This window comes from Cydia splendana, chromosome 24, assembly GCF_910591565.1.
Source record: "Cydia splendana chromosome 24, ilCydSple1.2, whole genome shotgun sequence".
Taxonomy (NCBI): domain Eukaryota; kingdom Metazoa; phylum Arthropoda; class Insecta; order Lepidoptera; family Tortricidae; genus Cydia; species Cydia splendana.
This window is the reverse complement of record NC_085983.1, coordinates 6,826,429-6,849,692: the sequence shown is the minus strand read 5'-3', so window position 1 is coordinate 6,849,692 and position 23,264 is coordinate 6,826,429. Positions and strand designations below refer to the sequence as shown.

At 47.0% G+C, this 23,264-nt stretch overlaps 1 protein-coding gene and 1 long non-coding RNA gene across 2 annotated transcripts in view; one reads left to right on the top strand and one right to left on the bottom strand.

Annotated features, from left to right (window-relative positions):
* Nucleotides 1-23,264, bottom strand: part of LOC134802524 (uncharacterized) — a 139,820-nt gene that overhangs the window by 45,508 nt on the left and 71,048 nt on the right. The gene's annotated exons all lie outside the window — the stretch shown is intronic.
* LOC134802109 (titin-like) lies at nucleotides 6,211-22,712 on the top strand (the record flags this gene model as incomplete). The annotated part of the gene is made up of 4 exons (XM_063774702.1): nucleotides 6,211-6,505; nucleotides 6,560-12,922; nucleotides 15,721-15,816; nucleotides 22,524-22,712. Coding segments are annotated over 4 exons (6,924 nt in total), but the record flags the coding sequence as incomplete, so codon positions are not given.

Here is a 23,264-nt window from a genome sequence, read left to right as displayed (position 1 = left end):
AAGACGGAACAAGAGGAAAAAGAGAGAGTGGAAGAAAGAAAACTCCGTATCAAGAAGAAGAAGGAGACACAAGAACAAGAGGAGGAGACAGAGGAAGAAAAGAAGTTCAGCATCAAGAAGAAGAAGGAGACACATGAACAAGAGGAGAAGGAGACAGGGGAAGAAAGAGAGCTCCGCATCAAGAGAGGTAGCAAGCCTGACCAACCAGGCAGCACGCCACAGCGAACAAGCAAGCCTGACCAACCAGGCAAGCCTGACCAACCAGGCAAGCCTGACCAATCAGGCAAGCCTGACCAACCAGGCAAGCCTGACGAACCAGGCAAGCCTGACCAACCAGGCAAGCCTGACCAACCAGGCAAGCCTGACCAACCAAGCAAGCCTGACCAACCAGGCAGCACGCCACAACGACCAAGCAAGCCTGACCAACCCGGCAAGCCTGATCGACCAGGCAAGCCTGACCAACCACGCAAGCCTGCCCAACCAGGCAAGCCTGACGAACACGGCAAGCCTGACCAACCAGGCAAGCCTGACCAACCAAGCAAGCCTGACCAACCAGGCATCACGCCACAACGACCAAGCAAGCCTGACCAACCAAGAAAGCCTGACCAACCAAGCAAGCCTGACCAACCACACAAGCCTGACCAACGAGGCAAGCCTGAACAACCAGGCAAGCCTGACCAATCAAGCAAGCCTGACCAACCAGGCAGTACGCAACAACGACCACGCAAGCCTGACCAACTAGGACAGCCAGGACAACCAGGTCAAACAGAAAAATCTGTTGATACTGACGAAACCGACATCGAAAAGAAAAAGAAGATAAGTAAATCAGAAACCGACGAAAAGTACGATGAGGAGACCGAGGAAGAAAGAGAGCTCCGCATCAAGAAGAAGACGGAACAAGAGGAAACGGAGACAGAGGAAGAAAGAGAGCTCCGCATCAAGAAGAAGACGGAACAAGATGAAAAGGAGACAGAGGAAGAAAGAAAACTCCACATCAAGAAGAAGAAGGAGACACAAGAACAAGAGGAGGAGACAGAGGGAGAAAAGGAGCTCCGCATCAAGAAGAAGAAGGAGACACAAAAACAAGAGGAGAAGCAGAAAGAGGAAGAAAGAGAGCTCCGTATCAAGAAGAAGAAGAAGACACAAGAACAAGAGGAGAAGGAGACAGAGGAAGAAAGAGAGCTCCGCATCAAGAAGGAGGAGACACAGGAACAAGAGGAGAAGCAGACAGAAAAAGAAAGAGAGCTCCGCATCAAGAAGAAGACGGAACAAGAGGAAACGGAGACAGAGGAAGAAAGAGAGCTCCGCATCAAGAAGAAGACGGAACAAGAGGAAAAAGAGACAAAGGAAGAACGAAAACTCAGCATCAAGAAGAAGAAGGAGACACAAGAACAAGAGGAGAAGCAGACAGAGGAAGAAAGAGAGCTCAGCATCAAGAAGAAGAAGACACAAGAACAAGAGGAGAAGGAGACTGAGGAAGAAAGAGAGCTCCTCATCAAGAGAGGAAGCAAGCCTGACCAACCAGGCAAGCCTGACCAACCAGGCAAGCCTGACCAACCAGGCAAGCCTGACGAACAAGGCAAGCCTGACCAACCAGGCAAGCCTGACCAACCAGGCAAGCCTGACCAACCAAGCAAGCCTGACCAACCAGGCAGCACGCCACTACGACCAAGCAAGCCTGACCAACCAAGAAAGCCTGACCAACCAAGCAAGCCTGACCAACCACACAAGCCTGACCAACCAGGAAAGCCTGACCAACCAAGCAAGCCTGACCAACCTGGCAAGCCTGACCAACCACGCAAGCCTGACCAACCAGGCAAGCCTGACGAACCACGCAAGCCTGACCAACCACGCAAGCCTGACCAACCACGCAAGCCTGACCAACCACGCAAGCCTGACCAACCACACAAGCCTGACCAACCAGGCAAGCCTGACCAACCACGCAAGCCTGACCAACCGGGCAAACCTAACGAACCAGGCAAGCCTGACCAACCAGGCAAGCCTGACCAACCAAGCAAGCCTGACCAACCAGGCAGCACGCCACAACGACCAAGCAAGCCTAACCAACCAAGAAAGCCTGACCAACCAAGCAAGCCTGACCAACCACACAAGCCTGACCAACCTGGCAAGCCTGATCAACCAGGCAAGCCTGACCAACCAGGCAAGCCTGACCAACCAAGCAAGCCTGACCAACCAGGCAGCACCCAACAACGACCACGCAAGCCTGACCAACTAGGACAGCCAGGACAACCAGAAAAATCTGTTGATACTGACGAAACCGACATCGAAAAGAAAAAGAAAATAAGTAAATCAGAAACCGTCGAAAAGTACGATGAGGAGACCCAGGAAGAAAGAGACCTCAGCATAAAGAAGAAGACGGAACAAGAGGAAACGGAGACAGAGGAAGAAAGAAAGCTCCGCATCAAGAAGAAAACGGAACAAGATGAAAAGGAGACAGAGGAAGAAAGAAAACTCCGCATCAAGAAGAAGAAGGAGACACAAAAACAAGAGGAGGAGACAGAGGAAGAAAAGGAGCTCCGCATCAAGGAGAAGAAGGAGACACAAGAACAAGAGGAGAAGCAGACAGAAAAAGAAAGAGAGCTCCGCATCAAGAGAGGTAGCAAGCCTGACCAACCAAGCAAGCCTGACCAACAGGGCAAGCCTGACCAACCAGGCAAGCCTGACGAACAAGGCAAGCCTGACCAACCAGGCAAGTCTGACCAACCAAGCAAGCCTGACCAACCAGGCAGCACGCAACAACGACCACGCAAGCCTGACCAACTAGGACTGCCAGGACAACCAGGTCAACCAGAAAAACCTGTTGATACTGACGAAACAGACACCGAAAAGAAAAAGAAGATAACTAAATCAGAAACCGACGAAAAGTACGATGAGGAGACCGAGGAAGAAAGAGAGCTCCGCATCAAGAAGAAGACGGAACAAGAGGAAACGGAGACAGAGGAAGAAAGAGAGCTCCGCATCAAGAAGACGACGGAACAAGATGAAAAGGAGACAGAGGAAGAAAGAAAACTCCGCATCAAGAAGAAGAAGGAGACACAAGAACAAGAAGAGGAGACAGAGGAAGAAAAGGAGCTCCGCATCAAGAAGAAGGAGACACAAAAACAAGAGGAGAAGCAGACAGAGGAAGAAAGAGAGCTCCGCATCAAGAACAAGAAGAAGACACAAGAACAAGAGGAGAAGGAGACAGAGGAAGAAAGAGAGCTCCGCATCAAGAGAGGTAGCAAACCTGACCAACCAGGCAGCACGCCACAGCGAACAAGCAAGCCTGACCAACCAGGCAAGCCTGACCAAGAAGGCAAGCCTGATCAACCAGGCAAGCCTGACCAACCAAGCAAGCCTGACGAACAAGGCAAGCCTGACCAACCAGGCAAGCCCGACCAACCAAGAAAGCCTGACCAACCAAGCAAGCCTGACCAACCAGGAAAGCCTGACCAACCAAGAAAGCCTGACCAACCCGGCAAGCCTGACCAACCAGGCAAGCTTGACCAACGAGGCAAGCCTGACCAACCAGGCAAGCCTGGCCAACCAAGCACGCCTGACCAACCAGGCAGCACGCAACAACGACGAGGCAAGCCTGACCAACCAGGACAGCCAGGACAACTAAGCAAGCCTGAACAACCACACAAGCCTGACCAACCAGGAAAGCCTGACCAACTAGGCAAGCCTGACCAACCAGGCAAGCCTGGCCAACCAAGCAAGCGTGACCAACCTAGAAAGCCTGACCAACCAGGACAGCCAGGACAACCAAGCAAGCCTGACCAACCACACAAGCTTGACCAACCAGGAAAGCCTGACCAACCTAGAAAGCCTGACCAACCAGGCAAGCCTGACCAACCAGGAAAGCCTGACCAACCAAGAAAGCCTGACCAACCCGGCAAGCCTGACCAACCAGGCAAGCCTGACCAACCAGGAAAGCCTGACCAACCAAGAAAGCCTGACCAACCCGGCAAGCCTGACCAACCAGGCAAGCCTGACCAACCAGGCAAGCCTGACCAACCAGGCAAGCCTGACCAACGAGGCAAGCCTGACCAACCAGGCAAGCCTGACCAACCAAGAAAGCCTGACCAACCAGGCAAGCCTGGCCGACCAAGCAAGCCTGACCAACCAGGCAGTACGCAACAACGACCAGGCAAGCCTGACCAACCAGGACAGCCAGGACAACCAAGCAAACCTGACCAACCACACAAGCTTGACCAACCAGGAAAGCCTGACCACCCAAGAAAGCCTGACGAACCCGGCAAGCCTGACCAATCCGGCAAGCCTGACCAACGAGGCAAGCCTGACCAACCAGGCAAGCCTGACCAACCTAGAAAGCCTGACCAACCAAGAAAGCCTGACCATCCCGGCAAGCCTGACCAACCAGGCAAGCCTGACCAACGAGGCAAGCCTGACCAACCAGGCAAGCCTGACCAACCTAGAAAGCCTGACCAACCAGGCAAGCCTGGCCAACCAAGCAAGCCTGACCAACCAGGCAGCACCCAACAACGACCAGGCAAGCCTGACCAACCAGGACAGCCAGGACAACCAGGTCAACCAGAAAAATCTGTTGATACTGACGAAACCGACATCGAAATGAAAAAGAAGATAAGTAAATCAGAAACCGACGAAAAGTTCGATGAGGAGACCGAGGATGAAAGAGAGCTCCGCATCAAGAAGAAGACGGAACAAGAGGAAACGGAGACAGAGGAAGAAAGAGTGCTCCGCGTCAAGAAGAAGACGGAACAAGATGAAAAGGAGACAGAGGAAGAAAGAAAACTCCGCATCAAGAAGAAGGAGACACAAGAACAAGACGAGGAGACAGAGGAAGAAAAGGAGCTCCGCATCAAGACGAAGAAGAAGAAGACACAAGAACAAGAGGAGAAGGAGACAAAGGAAGAAAGAGAGCTCCGCATCAGGAGAGGCAGCAAGCCTGACCAACCAGGCAGCACACCACAGCGAACAAGCAACCAACCAGGCAAGCCTGACCAACCAGGCAGCACGCCACAGCGACCAAGCAAGCCTGACCAACCAAGAAAGCCTGACCAACCAAGCAAGCCTGACCAACCACACAAACCTGACCAACCAGGCAAGCCTGACCAACGAGGCAAGCCTGACCAACCAGGCAAGCCTGACCAACCAAGCAAGCCTGACCACCCAGGCATCAATCAACAACGACCACGCAAGCCTGACCAACTAGGACAGCCAGGACAACCAGGTCAACCAGCAAAATCTGTTGATACTGACGAAACCGACATCGAAAAGAAAAAGAAGATAAGTAAATCAGAAACCGACGAAAAGTACGATGAGGAGACCGAGGAAGAAAGAGAGCTCCGCATCAGGAAGAAGACGGAACAAGAGGAAACGGAGACAGAGGAAGAAAGAGAGCTCCGCATCAAAAATCAAAAGGAGACACAAGAACAACAGGAAGAGACAGAGGAAGAAAAGGAGCTCCGCATCAAGAAGAAGAAGGAGACACAAGAACAAGAGGAGAAACAGACAGAGGAAGAAAGAGAGCTCCGCATCAAGAAGAAGAAGACACAAGAACAAGAGGAGGAGACAGAGGAAGAAAGAGAGCTACGCATCAAGAGAGGTAGCAAGGATTACCAAACAGACAGCACGCCACAGCGAACAAGCAAGCCTGACCAACCACGCAAGCCAGACCAACCAGGCAAGCCTGACCAACCAGGCAAGCCTCACCAACCAAGCAAGCCTGAACAACCAGGCAAGCCTCACCAACCAAGCAAGCCTGAACAACCAGGCAAGCCTGACCTACCAAGCAAGCCTGACCAACCAGGCAGCACACCACATGGAACAAGCAACCAACCAGGCAAGCCTGATCAACCAGGCAAGCCTAACCAACCAAGCAAGCCTGAACAACCAGGCAAGCCTGACCAACCAGGCAAGCCTAACAAACCAAGCAAGCCTGAACAACCAGGCAAGCCTGACCAACCAGGCAAGCCTAACCAACCAAGCAAGCCTGAACAACCAGGCAAGCCTGACCAACCAGGCAAGCCTCACCAACCAAGCAAGCCTGAACAACCAGGCAAGCCTGACCTACCAAGCAAGCCTGACCAACCAGGCAGCACACCACAGGGAACAAGCAACCAACCAGGCAAGCCTGATCAACCAGGCAAGCCTAACAAACCAAGCAAGCCTGAACAACCAGGCAAGCCTGACCAACCAGGCAAGCCTAACCAACCAAGCAAGCCTGAACAACCAGGCAAGCCTGACCAACCAGGCAAGCCTCACCAACCAAGCAAGCCTGAACAACCAGGCAAGCCTGACCTACCAAGCAAGCCTGACCAACCAGGCAGCACACCACAGGGAACAAGCAACCAACCAGGCAAGCCTGATCAACCAGGCAAGCCTAACAAACCAAGCAAGCCTGAACAACCAGGCAAGCCTGACCTACCAGGCAAGCCTAACAAACCAAGCAAGCCTGAACAACCAGGCAAGCCTGACCAACCAGGCAAGCCTAACCAACCAAGCAAGCCTGAACAACCAGGCAAGCCTGACCAACCAGGCAAGCCTCACCAACCAAGCAAGCCTGAACAACCAGGCAAGCCTGACCTACCAAGCAAGCCTGACCAACCAGGCAAGCCTGACCTACCAAGCAGGCCTGACCAACCAGGCAAGCCTGACCAACCACGCAAGCCTGAACAACCAGGCAAGCCTTACCAACCAGGCAAGCCTAACCAACCAAGCAAGCTTGAACAACCAGGCAAGCCTGACCAACCAGGCAAGCCTCACAAACCAAGCAAGCCTGAACAACCAGGCAAGCCTGACCAACCAAGCAAGCCTGACCATCCACGCAAGCCTGAACAACCAAGCAAGCCTGAACAACCAAGTAAGCCTGAGCAACCAACAAAGCCTGAACAACCAGGCAAGCCTGACCAATCAGGCAAGCCTGACCAACCAGGCAAACCTAACCAACCAAGCACGCCAGACCAACCAGGCAAGCCTGACCAACCAAGCAAGCCTGAACAACCAAGCAAGCCTCACCAACCAACCAAGCCTGAACAACCAGGCAAGCCTGACCAACCAGGCAAGCCTCACCAACCAGGCAAGCCTGACCAACCAGGCAAGCTTGACCTACCAAGCAAGCCTGACCAACCAGGCAAGCCTGACCTACCAAGCAGGCCTGACCAACCCAGCAAGCCTGACCAACCACGCAAGCCTAACCTACCAAGCAAGCCTGAACAACCAGGCAAGCCTGACCAACCAGGCAAGCCTAACCAACCAAGCAAGCCTGAACAACCAGGCAAGCCTGAACAATCAAGCAAGCCTGACCAACCAGGCAAGCCTCACCAACCAAGCAAGCCTCACCAACCAAGCAAGCCTGAACAACCAGGCAAGCCTGACCAACTAGGCAAGCCTCACCAACCAAGCAAGCCTGACCAACCAGGCAGCACGCCACAACGACCACGCAAGCCTGACCATCTAGGACAGCCAGGACAACCAGGTCAACCAGAAAAATCTATTGATACTGACGAAACCGACATCGAAAAGAAAAAGAAGATAAGTAAATCAGAAACCGACGAAAAGTACGATGAGGAGACCGAGGAAGAAAGAGAGCTCCGCATCAAGAAGAAGAGGGAACAAGAGGAAACGGAGACCGAGGAAGAAAGAAAGCTCCGCATCAAGAAGAAGTCGGAACAAGAGGAAAAGGAGACAGAGGAAGAAAGAAAACTCCGCATCAATAAGAAGAAGGAGACACGAGAACAAGAGGAGGAGACAGAGGAAGAAAAGGAGCTCCGCATCAAGAAGAAGAAGGAGACACAAGAACAAGAGGAGAAGCAGACAGAGGAAGAAAGAGAGCTCCGCATCAAGAAGAAGAAGAAGACACAAGAACAAGAGGAGAAGGAGACAGAGGAAGAAAGAGAGCTACGCATCAAGAGAGGTAGCAAGCCTTACCAACCAGGCAGCACGCCACAGCGAACAAGCATGCCTGACCAACCAGGCAAGCCAGACCAACCAGGCAAGCCTGACCAACCAGGCAAGCCTAACCAACCAAGCAAGCCTGAACAACCAGGCAAGCCTGACAAACCAGGCAAACCTAACCAACCAAGCAAGCCTGAACAACCAGGCAAGCCTGACCAACCAGGCAAGCCTGAACAACTAGGCAAGCCTGACCAACCAGGCAAGCCTGACCAACCAAGCAAGCCTGACCATCCACGCAAGCCTGAACAACCAAGTAAGCCTGAGCAACCAACAAAGCCTGAACAACCAGGTAAGCCTGACCAATCAGACAAGCCTGACCAACCAGGCAAACCTAAACAACCAAGCACGCCAGACCAACCAGGCAAGCCTGACCAACCAGGCAAGCCTGACCAACCAAGCAAGCCTGAACAACCAAGCAAGCCTCACCAACCAAGCAAGCCTGAACAACCAGGCAAGCCTGACCAACCAGGCAAGCCTCACCAACCAAGCAAGCCTGACCAACCACGCAAGCCTGAACAACCAAGTAAGCCTGACCAACCAGGCAAGCTTGACCTACCAAGCAAGCCTGACCAACCAGGCAAGCCTGACCAACCAGGCAAGCCTAACCAACCAAGCAAGCCTGAACAACCAGGCAAGCCTGACAAACCAGGCAAACCTAACCAACCAAGCAAGCCTGAACAACCAGGCAAGCCTGACCAACCAGGCAAGCCTGAACAACTAGGCAAGCCTGACCAACCAGGCAAGCCTGACCAACCAAGCAAGCCTGACCATCCACGCAAGCCTGAACAACCAAGTAAGCCTGAGCAACCAACAAAGCCTGAACAACCAGGTAAGCCTGACCAATCAGACAAGCCTGACCAACCAGGCAAACCTAAACAACCAAGCACGCCAGACCAACCAGGCAAGCCTGACCAACCAGGCAAGCCTGACCAACCAAGCAAGCCTGAACAACCAAGCAAGCCTCACCAACCAAGCAAGCCTGAACAACCAGGCAAGCCTGACCAACCAGGCAAGCCTCACCAACCAAGCAAGCCTGACCAACCACGCAAGCCTGAACAACCAAGTAAGCCTGACCAACCAGGCAAGCTTGACCTACCAAGCAAGCCTGACCAACCAGGCAAGCCTGACCAACCAAGCAAGCCTAACCAACCACGCAAGCCTGAACAACCAAGTAAGCCTGAGCAACCAACAAAGCCTGAACAACCAGGTAAGCCTGACCAATCAGACAAGCCTGACCAACCAGGCAAACCTAAACAACCAAGCACGCCAGACCAACCAGGCAAGCCTGACCAACCAGGCAAGCCTGACCAACCAAGCAAGCCTGAACAACCAAGCAAGCCTCACCAACCAAGCAAGCCTGAACAACCAGGCAAGCCTGACCAACCAGGCAAGCCTCACCAACCAAGCAAGCCTGACCAACCACGCAAGCCTGAACAACCAAGTAAGCCTGAACAACCAGGCAAGCTTGACCTACCAAGCAAGCCTGACCAACCAGGCAAGCCTGACCTACCAAGCAGGCCTGACCAACCAGGCAAGCCTAACCTACCAAGCAAGCCTGAACAACCAGGCAAGCCTGACCAACCAGGCAAGCCTAACCAACCAAGCAAGCCTGAACAATCAGGCAAGCCTGAACAACCAGGCAAGACGGACCAACCAGGCAAGCCTGACCTACCAAGCAAACCTGACCAACCAGGCAGCACGCCACAACGACCAAGCAATCCTGACCAACCAGGCAAGCCTGACCAACCAGGCAAGCTTGACCTACCAAGCAAGCCTGACCAACCAGGCAAGCCTGACCTACCAAGTAAGCCTGACCAACCAAGCAAGCCTAACCAACCACGCAAGCCTGAACAACCAAGCAAGCCTGACCTACCAGGCAAGCCTCACCAACCAAGCAAGCCTCACCAACCAAGCAAGCCTGAACAACCAGGCAAGCCTGACCAACTAGGCAAGCCTCACCAACCAAGCAAGCCTGACCAACCAGGCAGCACGCCACAACGACCACGCAAGCCTGACCAACTAGGACAGCCAGGACAACCAGGTCAACTAGAAAAATCTATTGATACTGACGAAACCGACATCGAAAAGAAAAAGAAGATAAGTAAATCAGAAACCGACGAAAAGTACGATGAGGAGACCGAGGAAGAAAGAGAGCTCCGCATCAAGAAGAAGAGGGAACAAGAGGAAACGGAGACCGAGGAAGAAAGAGAGCTCCGCATCAAGAAGAAGACGGAACAAGAGGAAAAGGAGACAGAGGAAGAAAGAAAACTCCGCATCAATAAGAAGAAGGAGACACGAGAACAAGAGGAGGAGACAGAGGAAGAAAAGGAGCTCCGCATCAAGAAGAAGAAGGAGACACAAGAACAAGAGGAGAAGCAGACAGAGGAAGAAAGAGAGCTCCTCATCAAGAAGAAGAAGAAGACACAAGAACAAGATGAGAAGGAGACAGAGGAAGAAAGAGAGCTACGCATCAAGAGAGGTAGCAAGCCTTACCAACCAGGCAGCACGCCACAGCGAACAAGCAAGCCTGACCAACCAGGCAAGCCTGACCAACCACGCAAGCCTGAACAACCAAGTAAGCCTGAGCAACCAACAAAGCCTGAACAACCAGGTAAGCCTGACCAATCAGACAAGCCTGACCAACCAGGCAAACCTAAACAACCAAGCACGCCAGACCAACCAGGCAAGCCTGACCAACCAGGCAAGCCTGACCAACCAAGCAAGCCTGAACAACCAAGCAAGCCTCACCAACCAAGCAAGCCTGAACAACCAGGCAAGCCTGACCAACCAGGCAAGCCTCACCAACCAAGCAAGCCTGACCAACCACGCAAGCCTGAACAACCAAGTAAGCCTGACCAACCAGGCAGCACGCCACAACGACCAAGCAAGCATGACCAACCAGGCAAGCCTCACCAACCAGGCAAGCCTGACCAACCAGGCAAGCCTAACCAACCAAGCAAGCCTGAACAACCAGGCAAGCCTGACCAACCAGGCAAGCCTAACCTACCAAGCAAGCCTGAACAACCAGGCAAGCCTGACCAACCAGGCAAGCCTAACCAACCAAGCAAGCCTGAACAATCAGGCAAGCCTGAACAACCAGGCAAGACGGACCAACCAGGCAAGCCTGACCTACCATGCAAACCTGACCAACCAGGCAGCACGCCACAACGACCAAGCAAGCCTGACCAACCACGCAAGCCTGAACAACCAAGCAAGCCTGACCAACCAGGCAGCACGCCACAACGACCAAGCAAGCCTGACCAACCAGGCAGGCCTGACCAACCAGGCAAGCCTGACCAACCAGGCAAGCCTGACCAACCAGGCAAGCCTGACCAACCAGGCAAGCCTAACCAACCAAGCAAGCCTGAACAACCAGGCAAGACTGACCAACCAGGCAAGCCTGACCAACCAAGCAAGCCTGACCAACCTGGCAGCACGCCACAACGACCAAGCAATCCTGACCAACCAGGCAAGCCTGACCAACCAGGCAAGCTTGACCTACCAAGCAAGCCTGACCAACCAGGCAAGCCTGACCTACCAAGCAAGCCTGACCAACCAAGCAAGCCTAACCAACCACGCAAGCCTGAACAACCAAGCAAGCCTGACCAACCAGGCAAGCCTCACCAACCGAGCAAGCCTCACCAACCAAGCAAGCCTGAACAACCAGGCAGGACTGACCAACCTGGCAGCACGCCACAACGACCAAACAAGCCTGACCAACCACGCAAGCCTGAACAACCAAGCAAGCCTGACCAACCAGGCAAGCCTCACCAACCAAGCAAGCCTCACCAACCAAGCAAGCCTGAACAACCAGGCAGGACTGACCAACCAGGCAGCACGCCACAACGACCAAACAAGCCTGACCAACCAAGCAAGCCTGAACAACCAAGCAAGCCTGACCAACCAGGCAGCACGCCACAACGACCAAGCAAGCCTGACCAACCAGGCAAGCCTCACCAACCAGGCAAGCCTGACCAACCAGGCAAGCCTAACCAACCAAGCAAGCCTGAACAACCAGGCAAGACTGACCAACCAGGCAAGCCTGACCAACCAGACAAGCCTCACCAACCAAGCAAGCCTCACCAACCAAGCAAGCCTGAACAACCAGGCAAGACTGACCAACCAGGCAGCACGCCACAACGACCAAGCAAGCCTGACCAACCAGGCAAGCCTCACCAACCAGGCAAGCCTGACCAACCAGGCAAGCCTAACCAACCAGGCAAGCCTAACCAACCAAGCAAGCCTGAACAACCAGGCAAGCCTGACCAACCAGGCAAGCCTAACCAACCAGGCAAGCCTAACCAACCAAGCAAGCCTGAACAACCAGGCAAGACTGATCAACCAGGCAAGCCTGACCAACCAGGCAAGCCTGACCAACCAGACAAGCCTGACCAACCAGACAAGCCTGACCAACCAGGCAAGCCTGACCAACCAGACAAACCTAACCAACCAACCAAGCCTGGCCACCCAGGCAGCACCCCACTAAAACCAAGCAAGTCTGACCAACCAGGACAGCCAGGACAACCAGGTCAACCAGAAAAATCTGTTGACACTGACGAAACCGACATCGAAAAGAAAAAGAAGATAAATAAATCAGAAACCGACGAAAAGTACGATGAGGAGACCGAGAAAGACAGAGAGCTCCGCATCAAGAAGAAGACGGAACAAGAGGAGAAGAAGACAGAGGAAGAAAGAGAGATCCGTATCAGGAAGAAGAAGGAGATACAAGAACAAGAGGAGAAGCATACAGAGGAAGAAAGAGAGGTCAGCATCATGAAGAAGAAGGAGACAGAGGAAGAAAGCGAGCTCCGCATCAAGAAGAAGAAGGAGACACGAGAACAAGAGGAGAAGGAGACAGAGGAAGAAAGAGAGCTCCGCATCAAGAAGAAGAAGGAGACAGAGGAAGAAAGAGAGCTCCGCATCAAGAAGAAGAAGGAGACAGAAGAGAAGAAGGAGGTGAACTCGGAACAGTTCGCTTCAGGTAATTAATTACATTCATAAAAAAGTGTGTGTGAGTGTGTGTGTCAGTAGACTCAGTAGCTCCAACGCACGACTGGAGTTTACTGCTTACGAACTGCTTACGAATGATTATAAAATACATTATAAAAAGATTTAAAATCCGCAAATTAACCGTTGTTGTCTGTTGACATTGAATCACAGACCAAACTCTATAGACCGAGCTTATAGGAGGACTCGCGGTCACCGCCCGTATGGTGTATAGGTCAAATATAAGATTGCTCGCGCGCCGCTCCGATCAGTTGCGCCCAAGGTTACGACCCGTTAGCAGTGTGCACGAGTATAAGAAAATAAATCGTAAACAATTGAATTCATTGGGAAATCATGGGATATTGCAGCTTAAAATGGTGTGGCAAGTCATCTAAGACATCTACTTACGAAACAGATGGAATAACATCCCACAGGAAAGTGTTAAAAAAAATTCATTATTTCATTGAATAATGTTTCTTGTCCGCGGGGTTCATTTTATACTGGTCAGTAAGCAGAGGCGAAGTATGTCCGTCCCTTTTCGTCAACTTGAAAATGCAATGCGCTATCCCTTTCCCTTTCGACTAGTGATGTGACGATGATGGTTTTCCAGTTGCGGAAACTTCGTGCTTCGTCATACCGTATTGTACCATTTTAGACATAATATATAGGTAATATGTTGTGTAATTTTTTTTAGAATCCTCTAGGCCAGCGGAGCAGTTAGGCCGCATGTCACGAGATGGACCTGATGATGAACTTCAAAGAAGTGCGAGGGAACTCGGTGTTGGTTTGTGATAGACATACGTTGTATGGGTTTTTTAGAATCCTCTAGGTGCGCAGTTAGGTCTCATGTCACGAGATGGACCTGATGATGAACTCCAAAGAAGTGCGAGGGAACTCGGTGTTGGTTTGTGATAGACATTATGTTGTATGGGTTTTTTAGAATCCTCTAGGTGAGCAGTTAGTTCTCATGTCACGAGATGGACCTGATGATGAACTTCAAAGAAGTGCGAGGGAACTCGGTGTTGGTTTGTGATAGACATATGTTGTATGGGGTTTTTAGAATCCTCTAGGTGAGCAGTGAGGTCTCATGTCACGAGATGGACCTGATGATGAACTTCAAAGAAGTGCGAGGGAACTCGGTGTTGGTTTGCGATAGACATATGTTGTATGGGTTTTTTAGAATCCTCTAGGTGAGGAGTTAGGTCTCATGTCACGAGATGGACCTGATGATGAACTTCAAAGAAGTGCGAGGGAACTCGGTGTTGGTTGCGATAGACATATGTTGTATGGGTTTTTTTAGAATCCTCTAGGTGAGCAGTTAGGCCGCATGTCGCGAGATGGACCTGATGATGAACTTCAAAGAAGTGCGAGAGAACTCGGAGTTGATTTGTAATATGTTATTGGTCCATTTGAATATGTTTTCAATACAACCTTCTATGACCTTAATAAAACGGACAAAAGAAAATAATTGTATGAGATTTTGGCGACACTTTTTTCTCGTATCGAAAGAGATTGCGATTCTGAGTGGAAATAATATAAAAATTCTAAACTTTAAAATTCAGGTTCTGGGTACTTTAAACAGAAATGCCCTAATACGTTAAGTAAAAATTTCAGGTAAATTGTTAAATTACTTAATGAAATATTAAATTAATCAATATAATTATTAAGTAAGTTTACTCTAAGTATACTAAATTGGTAACAATTTTACCACAATAAATTTCGGTATCACTGGTAGCAGTACCCACTACCTGTAATGAACATGTCCCATCCCTACGCTTACACGTGTCAGCGCGCCATGTTTGGATCGACCAATCGCAACGCCGTGAGCACCCCTCCCGCATCTCACAGTTTGGTGATTTGCGTCGGGAACAAAATGGCCAATATTGGGTTTCTAGAGACGGTGTTCTGTGCATTGATTAAATAGTGTCTAGGGGATGCGCAAGATAAGTTGCGCAAGATTCGCATGAAACATAAACGACACTTATAATTTACCTACTTCAAAATACCGCAAAAAGTGCCCGATTTTGAACCACAAGTTTCGTACTTCGGCGAAGTTCTTTCTAATGCTTTAAAACCGGCCAAGTGCGAGTCAGACTCGCGCACGAAGGGTTCCGTACCATTACGCAAATAACGGCAAAAAAACTGACGTTTGTTGTATGGGAGCCCCACTTAAATATTTATTTTAATTTGTTTTTTGTATTTGTTGTTATAGCGGCAACAGAAATACATCATCTGTGAAATATTCAATTGTCTAGCTATCACGGTTCATGCCTGGTTCTCCTTCTTCGCCTGGTGATAGACAGACGGACGGACAGCGGAGTCTTAGTAATAGGGTCCCGTTATTACCCTTTGGGTACGGAACCCTAAAAAACGAATTATAGATTCGAGACATCCATTTTATTCTACTTTTCCTGGCGAGTACCTAAGATTTATATGGAGTAGGTGTCACGTAAAATGTACGTAGATGGTTTTGGAAATTTAGCACATTAATTTATTTAGAAACTAGCGACCTGCCCCGGCTTCGCACGGGTTAACAAATTATACACCTAAACCTTTCTCAAGAATCACTCCTATTGATAGGTGGAATGGAAACCGCATGAAAATCCGTTCAGTAAGTTTTTGAGTTTATCGCGAACATACAAACACACGGACAGACGCGGCGGGGGACTTTGTTTTATAATAACTGTCATTCGACGCGAGATGTATGTATTAGGGAGAGGAAGACTTAGTATTAGTAGTAGTAGTAATAACATTAATAGCACTGCAACTACAATTTTACAAATTTTATTACAGGCAAGAAACCAACGGCGCCCGGGGCTCCAGTGGCGCCCACGGCCCCAGTCGACGACAAGAAGGGAGGCAAGCTAGCGATCCAGAAGGGCACTAAAGGTAAGACCTGGAGTACTGACTGCCCATAGAGTATTGAATACATCTTCTTTCAGCGGCGGAATTCCTATATTTAACCTTTTGAACGCCACAGACCCCATATAACCATTCCAGTCGCAGAATCACAAAGTGGTAACTAAATGTCAGATGTGTCGTAACAGAGTCCACACAATGTGTCTAGAATTGTTTCGAAACAAAGTGTCGTCGCCGTGTCTACACTTTTCCGTAAGAAGGTGTCGACACATTTGTGTGCACTTTGCGTGCGGTTTGCGACTAAATCTGACAGCAAATTTGTGACAGCAAATGTCAATATAAAATACCTCTTGAAAACCAAGGTTTGTCAAACTACTATTAGTGTCTCGTGTGCTCGTAATTCTAGTAAGTCATCATGGGCAATGCAAATGATAATAATCGACCGAAACCATATAAACACCCAACACCCGTCAACCTTTTACAGAAAAGTTTTTAAAGAAATTCAATAAGCTACTTAGGTCAGGCAACGAATGCTCCAAAAGTTGTAGAGGGAAATGCTCGGAACACAATTTTTGACTCCGTAACTCGGTTTGACAAGTTAGGAGGTGAACATATCAAAAGTCCCCGGCCGTAGCCCTTGAGCGGGGGGGAGAGAGGGGGCTTTGAAGGTCCCATTTTCCCGTTTTTCGATTATATCTCGGAAACTATGCATCTCAGCGACATGGCCACTTATACAAAATGAAAGTTAATTTAATTTGTTACAAGTTTATTCAGTCAATTTTTTCGATATGTTGAATAGTTTTTGAGATATCCGCTCTTGAAAGCTTATTTAGGGCTCTCAATTTTATCTTGATATATCTATATCAGTGAAGGTGCTAGGCCGTGTTTGGTATCGTTTTCGTATAAATCTGGGGTGCTGAATCCATTTAAGATATCACATTGACACCATTCCACAAAATAAAAATAAATCTTTTTAGGGTTCCGTACCTCAAAAGGAAAAAACGGAACCCTTATAGGATCACCCGTGCGTCTGTATCTATGTCCGTCTGAATACACAAAATAGTTCTTTACCTATAGATGACAGGAAAACCTATTAGAAATGTGCAGTCAAGCGCGAGTCGGACTTAATGTACGGAACCCTTAATACGCGAGTTCGACTCGCACTTGGCCGGTTTTTTTGAAACTCTTCTTGACGCTTAACCGCTGAAACGATTTCGTTGAAATTTGGTATAGAAATAGTTTGCGTCCCGGAACAGGACATAGGATAGATCTTATAACCAAAATCATCTTTTGAAGGTGTGAAAAGTGGCGTGGAAATTTGTACGGGAAATCAATAACCGCTGAACCGAATTATATGAAATTTGGGATGGTCTACATCTTTGATTTAGTTAAAAATGATGAAAAAACATGACTTCAAACCTAAACTTAAACAGTATTAACTTCAAGAAGTCAATTCTGAATTCCCCCCTACACCTCATTTCACACCTTTAAAGGATGATTTTTGAGATAACTTATTATATCCTGTCTCGGGACTCAAAATATATGTGTACCAAATTTAAATTAAAACTGTTCAGCAGTTTAAGCGTGAAGAGGAGTTTAAAAGAAAGTATTTTAATAAGTTTATATGTTTTTACTTCGGAATGGTGTCAATGTGATACCTTAACTAAATTTGGTACTGCGAATTTATACGAAAACGATACCAAAACATGGCCTCGTAGCTTTACTGTTGTAGAAGTCAAAATAAAATTGAGAGCCCTAAATTCTTATTACTTGGCCAAACTTGTGTAGAAGGAAAAGGTAAAATAAAAGTCTTCGGCAGGAATATAAGACACAAATATATTTTTTTTTTGCGTTACTATTTCATTCATCAAATATAAACATACCTTGATTATACTATTCTAGTGAGATCCTCATAGATAAACAAAAACATTTACTTAAAAAATTAAAAGGTCGAAATGTCACGGAACTTGTGAGAGTAATATATGAAAAATATAAACTTTTATGACAAAAAAAATCTGGACACAATTTAAGAATCACCCAATTGCGTCGAGGAATCATCTGTATTTTTGCTTGTTTCATTACCTCCTCGCTTCTTTTTTGTCCTTTGTATTCTGTAGCAATTTGTTAGATCTGAAAATAAAGATAACTTGCGTCGTCACGGATGTCGATTTATAGGTTTTAGGGAGTGCAGAATTCGAAAACGATGATCATTTTATAATCCAAGATGGCGGCTACGTATTTTGTCATAAAAGTGGAATCCAAAATAGTCATTATTTTCGAAATCTGCGCCCCCTAAAACCTATAAAACGACATCCATGACGACTTTTATGACATAGTGCATGGCCGCCATCTTGGAATCCAAAATAGTCATCATTTTCGAAATCTGCGCCCCCTAAAACCTATAAAACGATATCCATGACGACTTTTATGACATAGTGCATTGCCGCCATTTTTAAATTGAAAATGTTATCATTTTCGAAATCTGCGCCCCCCAAAACCTATAAAACTACACCCATGACGACTTTTATGACATAGTGCATGGCCGCCATTTTGGATTCCAAAATGGTCATCATTTTCGAAAGCGGGGCCCCCTAAAACCTATAAAACGACATACATGACGACTTTTATGACATAGTGCATGGCCGCCATCTTGGAATCCAAAATGGTCATCATTTTCGAAGTCTGCGCCCCCTAAAACATATAAAACGACACCCATGACGACTTTTATGACATAGTGCATGGCCGCCATTTTGGAATCCAAAATGGTTATCATTTTCTAAATCTGCGCCCCCCAAAACCTATAAAACGACACCCATGACGACTTTTATGACATAGTGCATGGCCGCCATTTTGGATTTCAAAATAGTCATCATTTTCTAAATCGGGGCCCCCTAAAACCTATAAAACGACATCCATGACGACTTTTATGACATAGTGCATGGCCGCCATCTTGGAATCCAAAATGGTTATCATTTTCGAAATCTGCGCCCCCTAAAACCTATAAAACGACACCCATGACGACTTTTATGGCATAGTGCATGGCCGCCATTTTGGATTCCAAAATGGTCATCATTTTCAAAATTGGGGCCCCCTAAAACGTATAAAACGACATCCATGACGACTTTTATGACACAGTGCATGGCCGCCATTTCGGATTCCAAAATGGTCATTATTTTCGAAATCGGCACTCCCTAAAACCTATATATCGACACCCATCTCGACTTTTATGACAAAGTGTTTTGCTACCATCTGCATGCAAGACATTTCTATTATTTTTACGTACAAAAATGGCCCCCTGTCAACTTTCAATCGAGATTTAATCGATAATTTATTCGATTAATATTCAGATTAATTCAATTTCAATCTATGTTAGGTCGACTAAACTAATCGCGATAAAAAATTGAGAATTAACTTTTTTTATTCCATTAATTAGTCGAATAAACAGTTAATCGATTAATGCCCATCTCTGACCACGGAATTTTTACACTTTGAGAATATCTGAAAACAAATCAACACAAGGAGCCATTTTGCAAATCCAGTAACATACCAGTAACTTTGTTATTACTTTTGACAGCGCGTGTCATGTGTCAACACAGAGTCGACACAAAGTCGAAACATTGCAACTACTTTGTGACTGCAATATTTCTCAGCCTTAAACCATATGTATACATCATAATTAACAAGTTTCGTAGTATGTAAAGCGTTATTTCTGTTATTTAAGTATAGTATACGCATCGAAGTACTAAAAATGCTTCAAATAATATAGTTATGAACACAGGTACTGAGAAGTAAACGATTTCATTTCCGGCTAAACTAAAACAATGTGGTGGCGCGTTGATTATATTACACTTAGTTTATCAAATCACTCGAGCAGTTTAATTCCCCATAATAATTTAAGTCATATTGTAATATAAATGCAAACAATATATAATTACGTCTTGTAATCCGTTTTAGAGATGGCGTATTAATGTCACTTATTTTTATTTAAGTATTTTTCCATCTGACAGTTTCCATTTGACAGGAACAAAATGAACGAATGAACGAATGATTTTGGCATAAAGTAGTCGCAAACCCGAAACAATGTGTGCACACGGCGACCACACTTTATGTCACTTTGTGTCATGTGTCGACCCTTCCCCATTTCTGGTAACTGTGTCGACACGGCGACGACTCTGCGACTGGAATTGTGACCGAAACAGACGGTGTCGACACAAGATGTGTCAACACCGCGTCGTAACGGCGACTGGAAATGGTTGTATGGGACGGCAATTGACGTTAACGCGAAATCGCTCCGAGCAAAATCGTGACAATCGTTCGTTTTTTGATGAAAATCTACTGAAAACACCCCACTTTTAGGTTGGCATTATTTATTCACAAAACTAAATTTTACTCCCGTGGCGTCAGTGGCGCGGCAAATGGATGCGCCGTTTGGCGTTCAAAAGGTTAAGTAGACGAAGCTTATACGAAAGTGGACGACCTTGCGAAATCAACTTTTCATACAAACGTAGTCCTCATTTCCCTCTCTGGATAGTAATATCTCTCTATCTGTCTGTATATTTACATACACACATACATACATACATCACTGGCTCAGTGACCCAAAGAGGATCTTGGCCTCTGACACAAGAGAGCGCCATTCTGCCCTATTCTGCGCCACTTCACGCCAGTTGGGTATTCCGAGGGCGGACAGGTCTTTTTGGGCTTCGTCACTCCAGCGGTATCTGGGACGCCCAGACGGACGTTTTCCCCCCGGGTGCCCCACATACGCTCTTCTCACAGCACGATCCTCCCCCATCCTCTCCAGGTGACCAAGCCAGCGGAGTCGTGTGGCTTTGATCTCGCCAATTTCATTAGGCATCGCAACCAGCTCCTCTAGCTCCCTATTTTTCTTTCGCCTCCAAGTTCCATCTTCCTCTCTGATAGGCCCCAGAATCTTCCGCCAGATTTTCCTCTCCGCCACTAAGAGCTTGCTGTCTGTATCTTTATGTATTTAAAATAAAAGTAAACACAATCTAACCTCAAATGGCTCCTTAAGCCAGTTGAGGGTAGATGAAAACATTACATGATCAAATAATGTAGATTAAAGTCAGGGGGCCGATTTTTCAAATTCGACCGCTCGATTTCGTGTATTTCGTTCAATAATATCTCCAGTACTAGGCAAATAAATTCTACTAATATAATTGAATTCCCAATTAATATCGCTCGTAGGTATTTCAAAAATCAGCATTTCGCCGTTTTCCACCGATTTTCGAGTGACGAAACCGAACGATCGAAATTCAAAAATCGGCCCACAGGTCGTTCAGTGACAGATCCAGGCGCTTTTGTAGGTATTTGGTTGGTTAACCAATAAATTTTATAACTACCCGAAAATGTACAAATTGTGTGTTTACTTTTATTTAAATACCTAAAGATACAGAGTATAGTATTAAACATATTTTCACACAATTTGTTGCACAATCATGCTCCGTGATTGTTACGCCATCGCCATTTAGGGTTCTAGCTTTTATTTATTTATTTATTTTATTTTGGACATTCCATAGCGTAAGTATTAAACAACCAATTTAGCTAGGACCAACATTTAGCTAATTAATGCAGCAGTCAGATGTGTCATGGAGTGAGCATCACTCTATGTTTACTATATTTCTCTATGGCCGCAGGCATACTGTTGTACAATACAGTTGTATCCTACAATATTTTTATGCAAAAACCCATGCAATCCTACAACCAAATTTACATGAATATAGTCACTAACCTTTAGTACTTTGCAAACTGGATGATAGCATGATATTAGTTTATATTTGAACAGAAATTGATGTGTCCAACCCAGTCACTATTAGTTCTTCAAAATCACTTCACTTCATATCATAGGTCATTCATTCATCTCATATGTTAGGCGGTAAATTTAAATATCACATATCACATCACTTAACCCTCACTTAACCCTTTTCCAGGCATAGTACGACTTATCGACCACTAACGCGCCACTAGAATTCAACTTTAGCATTCCGCTTTAAGATTCAAATTAGATTGCACTTTCGGGAAATTTTACTTGTCTTCAAATGAACCGTCAAAGCTGGATTAATTGGAATATATTTGGATTTTTCGGGAAAACCTTGTAGATTGGTGCGGCCTGGAAAAGGGTTAAATATCACAGTCACAGCACTCCGGTTATAATATTTATTTAGGTAATAATGGAATTTACCTCAGACACGAACGATTGAAAGTTATGTATTAGGTAGTGATTAGGTACCATAGCAACTAATTTAATAAAATACTTTTTTTATGTTTTTTTTCTATTATTGGCCAGTCCATCAGTATGAATTTATAATAGTATGAAGTTTTTATACTTTATTAGTAGAGTCTGTTTGGAAAGAGAAGAGTCGTGGAATGTATGGGGCCCAATACATTCCACGACTCTTCTTTTTCCGCACGGACTATAGGAAGTTCTATAGACTAACCCCCTTATTCAAAAAATGGCTACAAACCTCAATTAGCTAATAATCGTTTGTCTTTATCTGTCATTTTGACTTATGTATATGTAAGAAAGGGATAAAACATAATTTAACTAAAACAGGCCCGTAAAGTTTTGTGAATAGGGGGTTATTATATTTCGTTTCGTTAAAAACTCGTAAATCGGATCAGAGAAATGTGCCACAAAGCCTCAGCTGCCCTCCGACTTCGTTGGTAGCGTAGGTACTGTTTAGGTCTCCATATTAATTAATTATCTGTTGTTCCAGAAATCCTGCACGCCTTAGAAACCAATATGAACCTGAAGATCCTCATCCTGCCCAACGGCGCTCACGGCAAGAACTGCTTCTGCACCTGCGACAACACGGCCGCGCCTAAAATCATTCCTCTGTCGCGCCTGCCGCCGCAGGTCGCTGAAATTACCGCTAAAAATAACTAAAACCATAGACAAAATATAAAAAATATAGACTCATTGGTCAAATTCAGTCCCGCTTTACACTCGTGCTAATATCGAGTAATAAACGCTTAGAGGATATAACCAAACGGAGACGCCTTATCTGTAATTTTCGGTACATAACAAGGTCTGCCGATTTTTGCGGGGGAGGGGCACGTCAAATGTATACGTAACGTAAAAATAGCCATGTCAGATAAACGTCAGTCCATACAATGTGTATGACCATTGGCCGCCTATTTTCGACAGAGCGGAACGCCTGTTAATGGCTACTCCGTTTCGTTATATCCTCGTCAAGGTGTCAAGAACGTTCGGAAAACCGGCGTCATACTAAAAAAGTTTTTGAACCCAACGCAAGGAATTCATTTAATTCGCCTTGCCACTGGCGCGAGTGTATAAATGCGGAGTATTGTCGCGGAATCGTTGTGTTGGTGCATACTCGTAATACCCTATTATGCACTACATATACTCATTACTCGTATGAACGCAAATAAAAACATATAACTTATTGGTTTATATATCTTTTTTATTTTATTTAGCCGCGGCAAACAAATTGCCA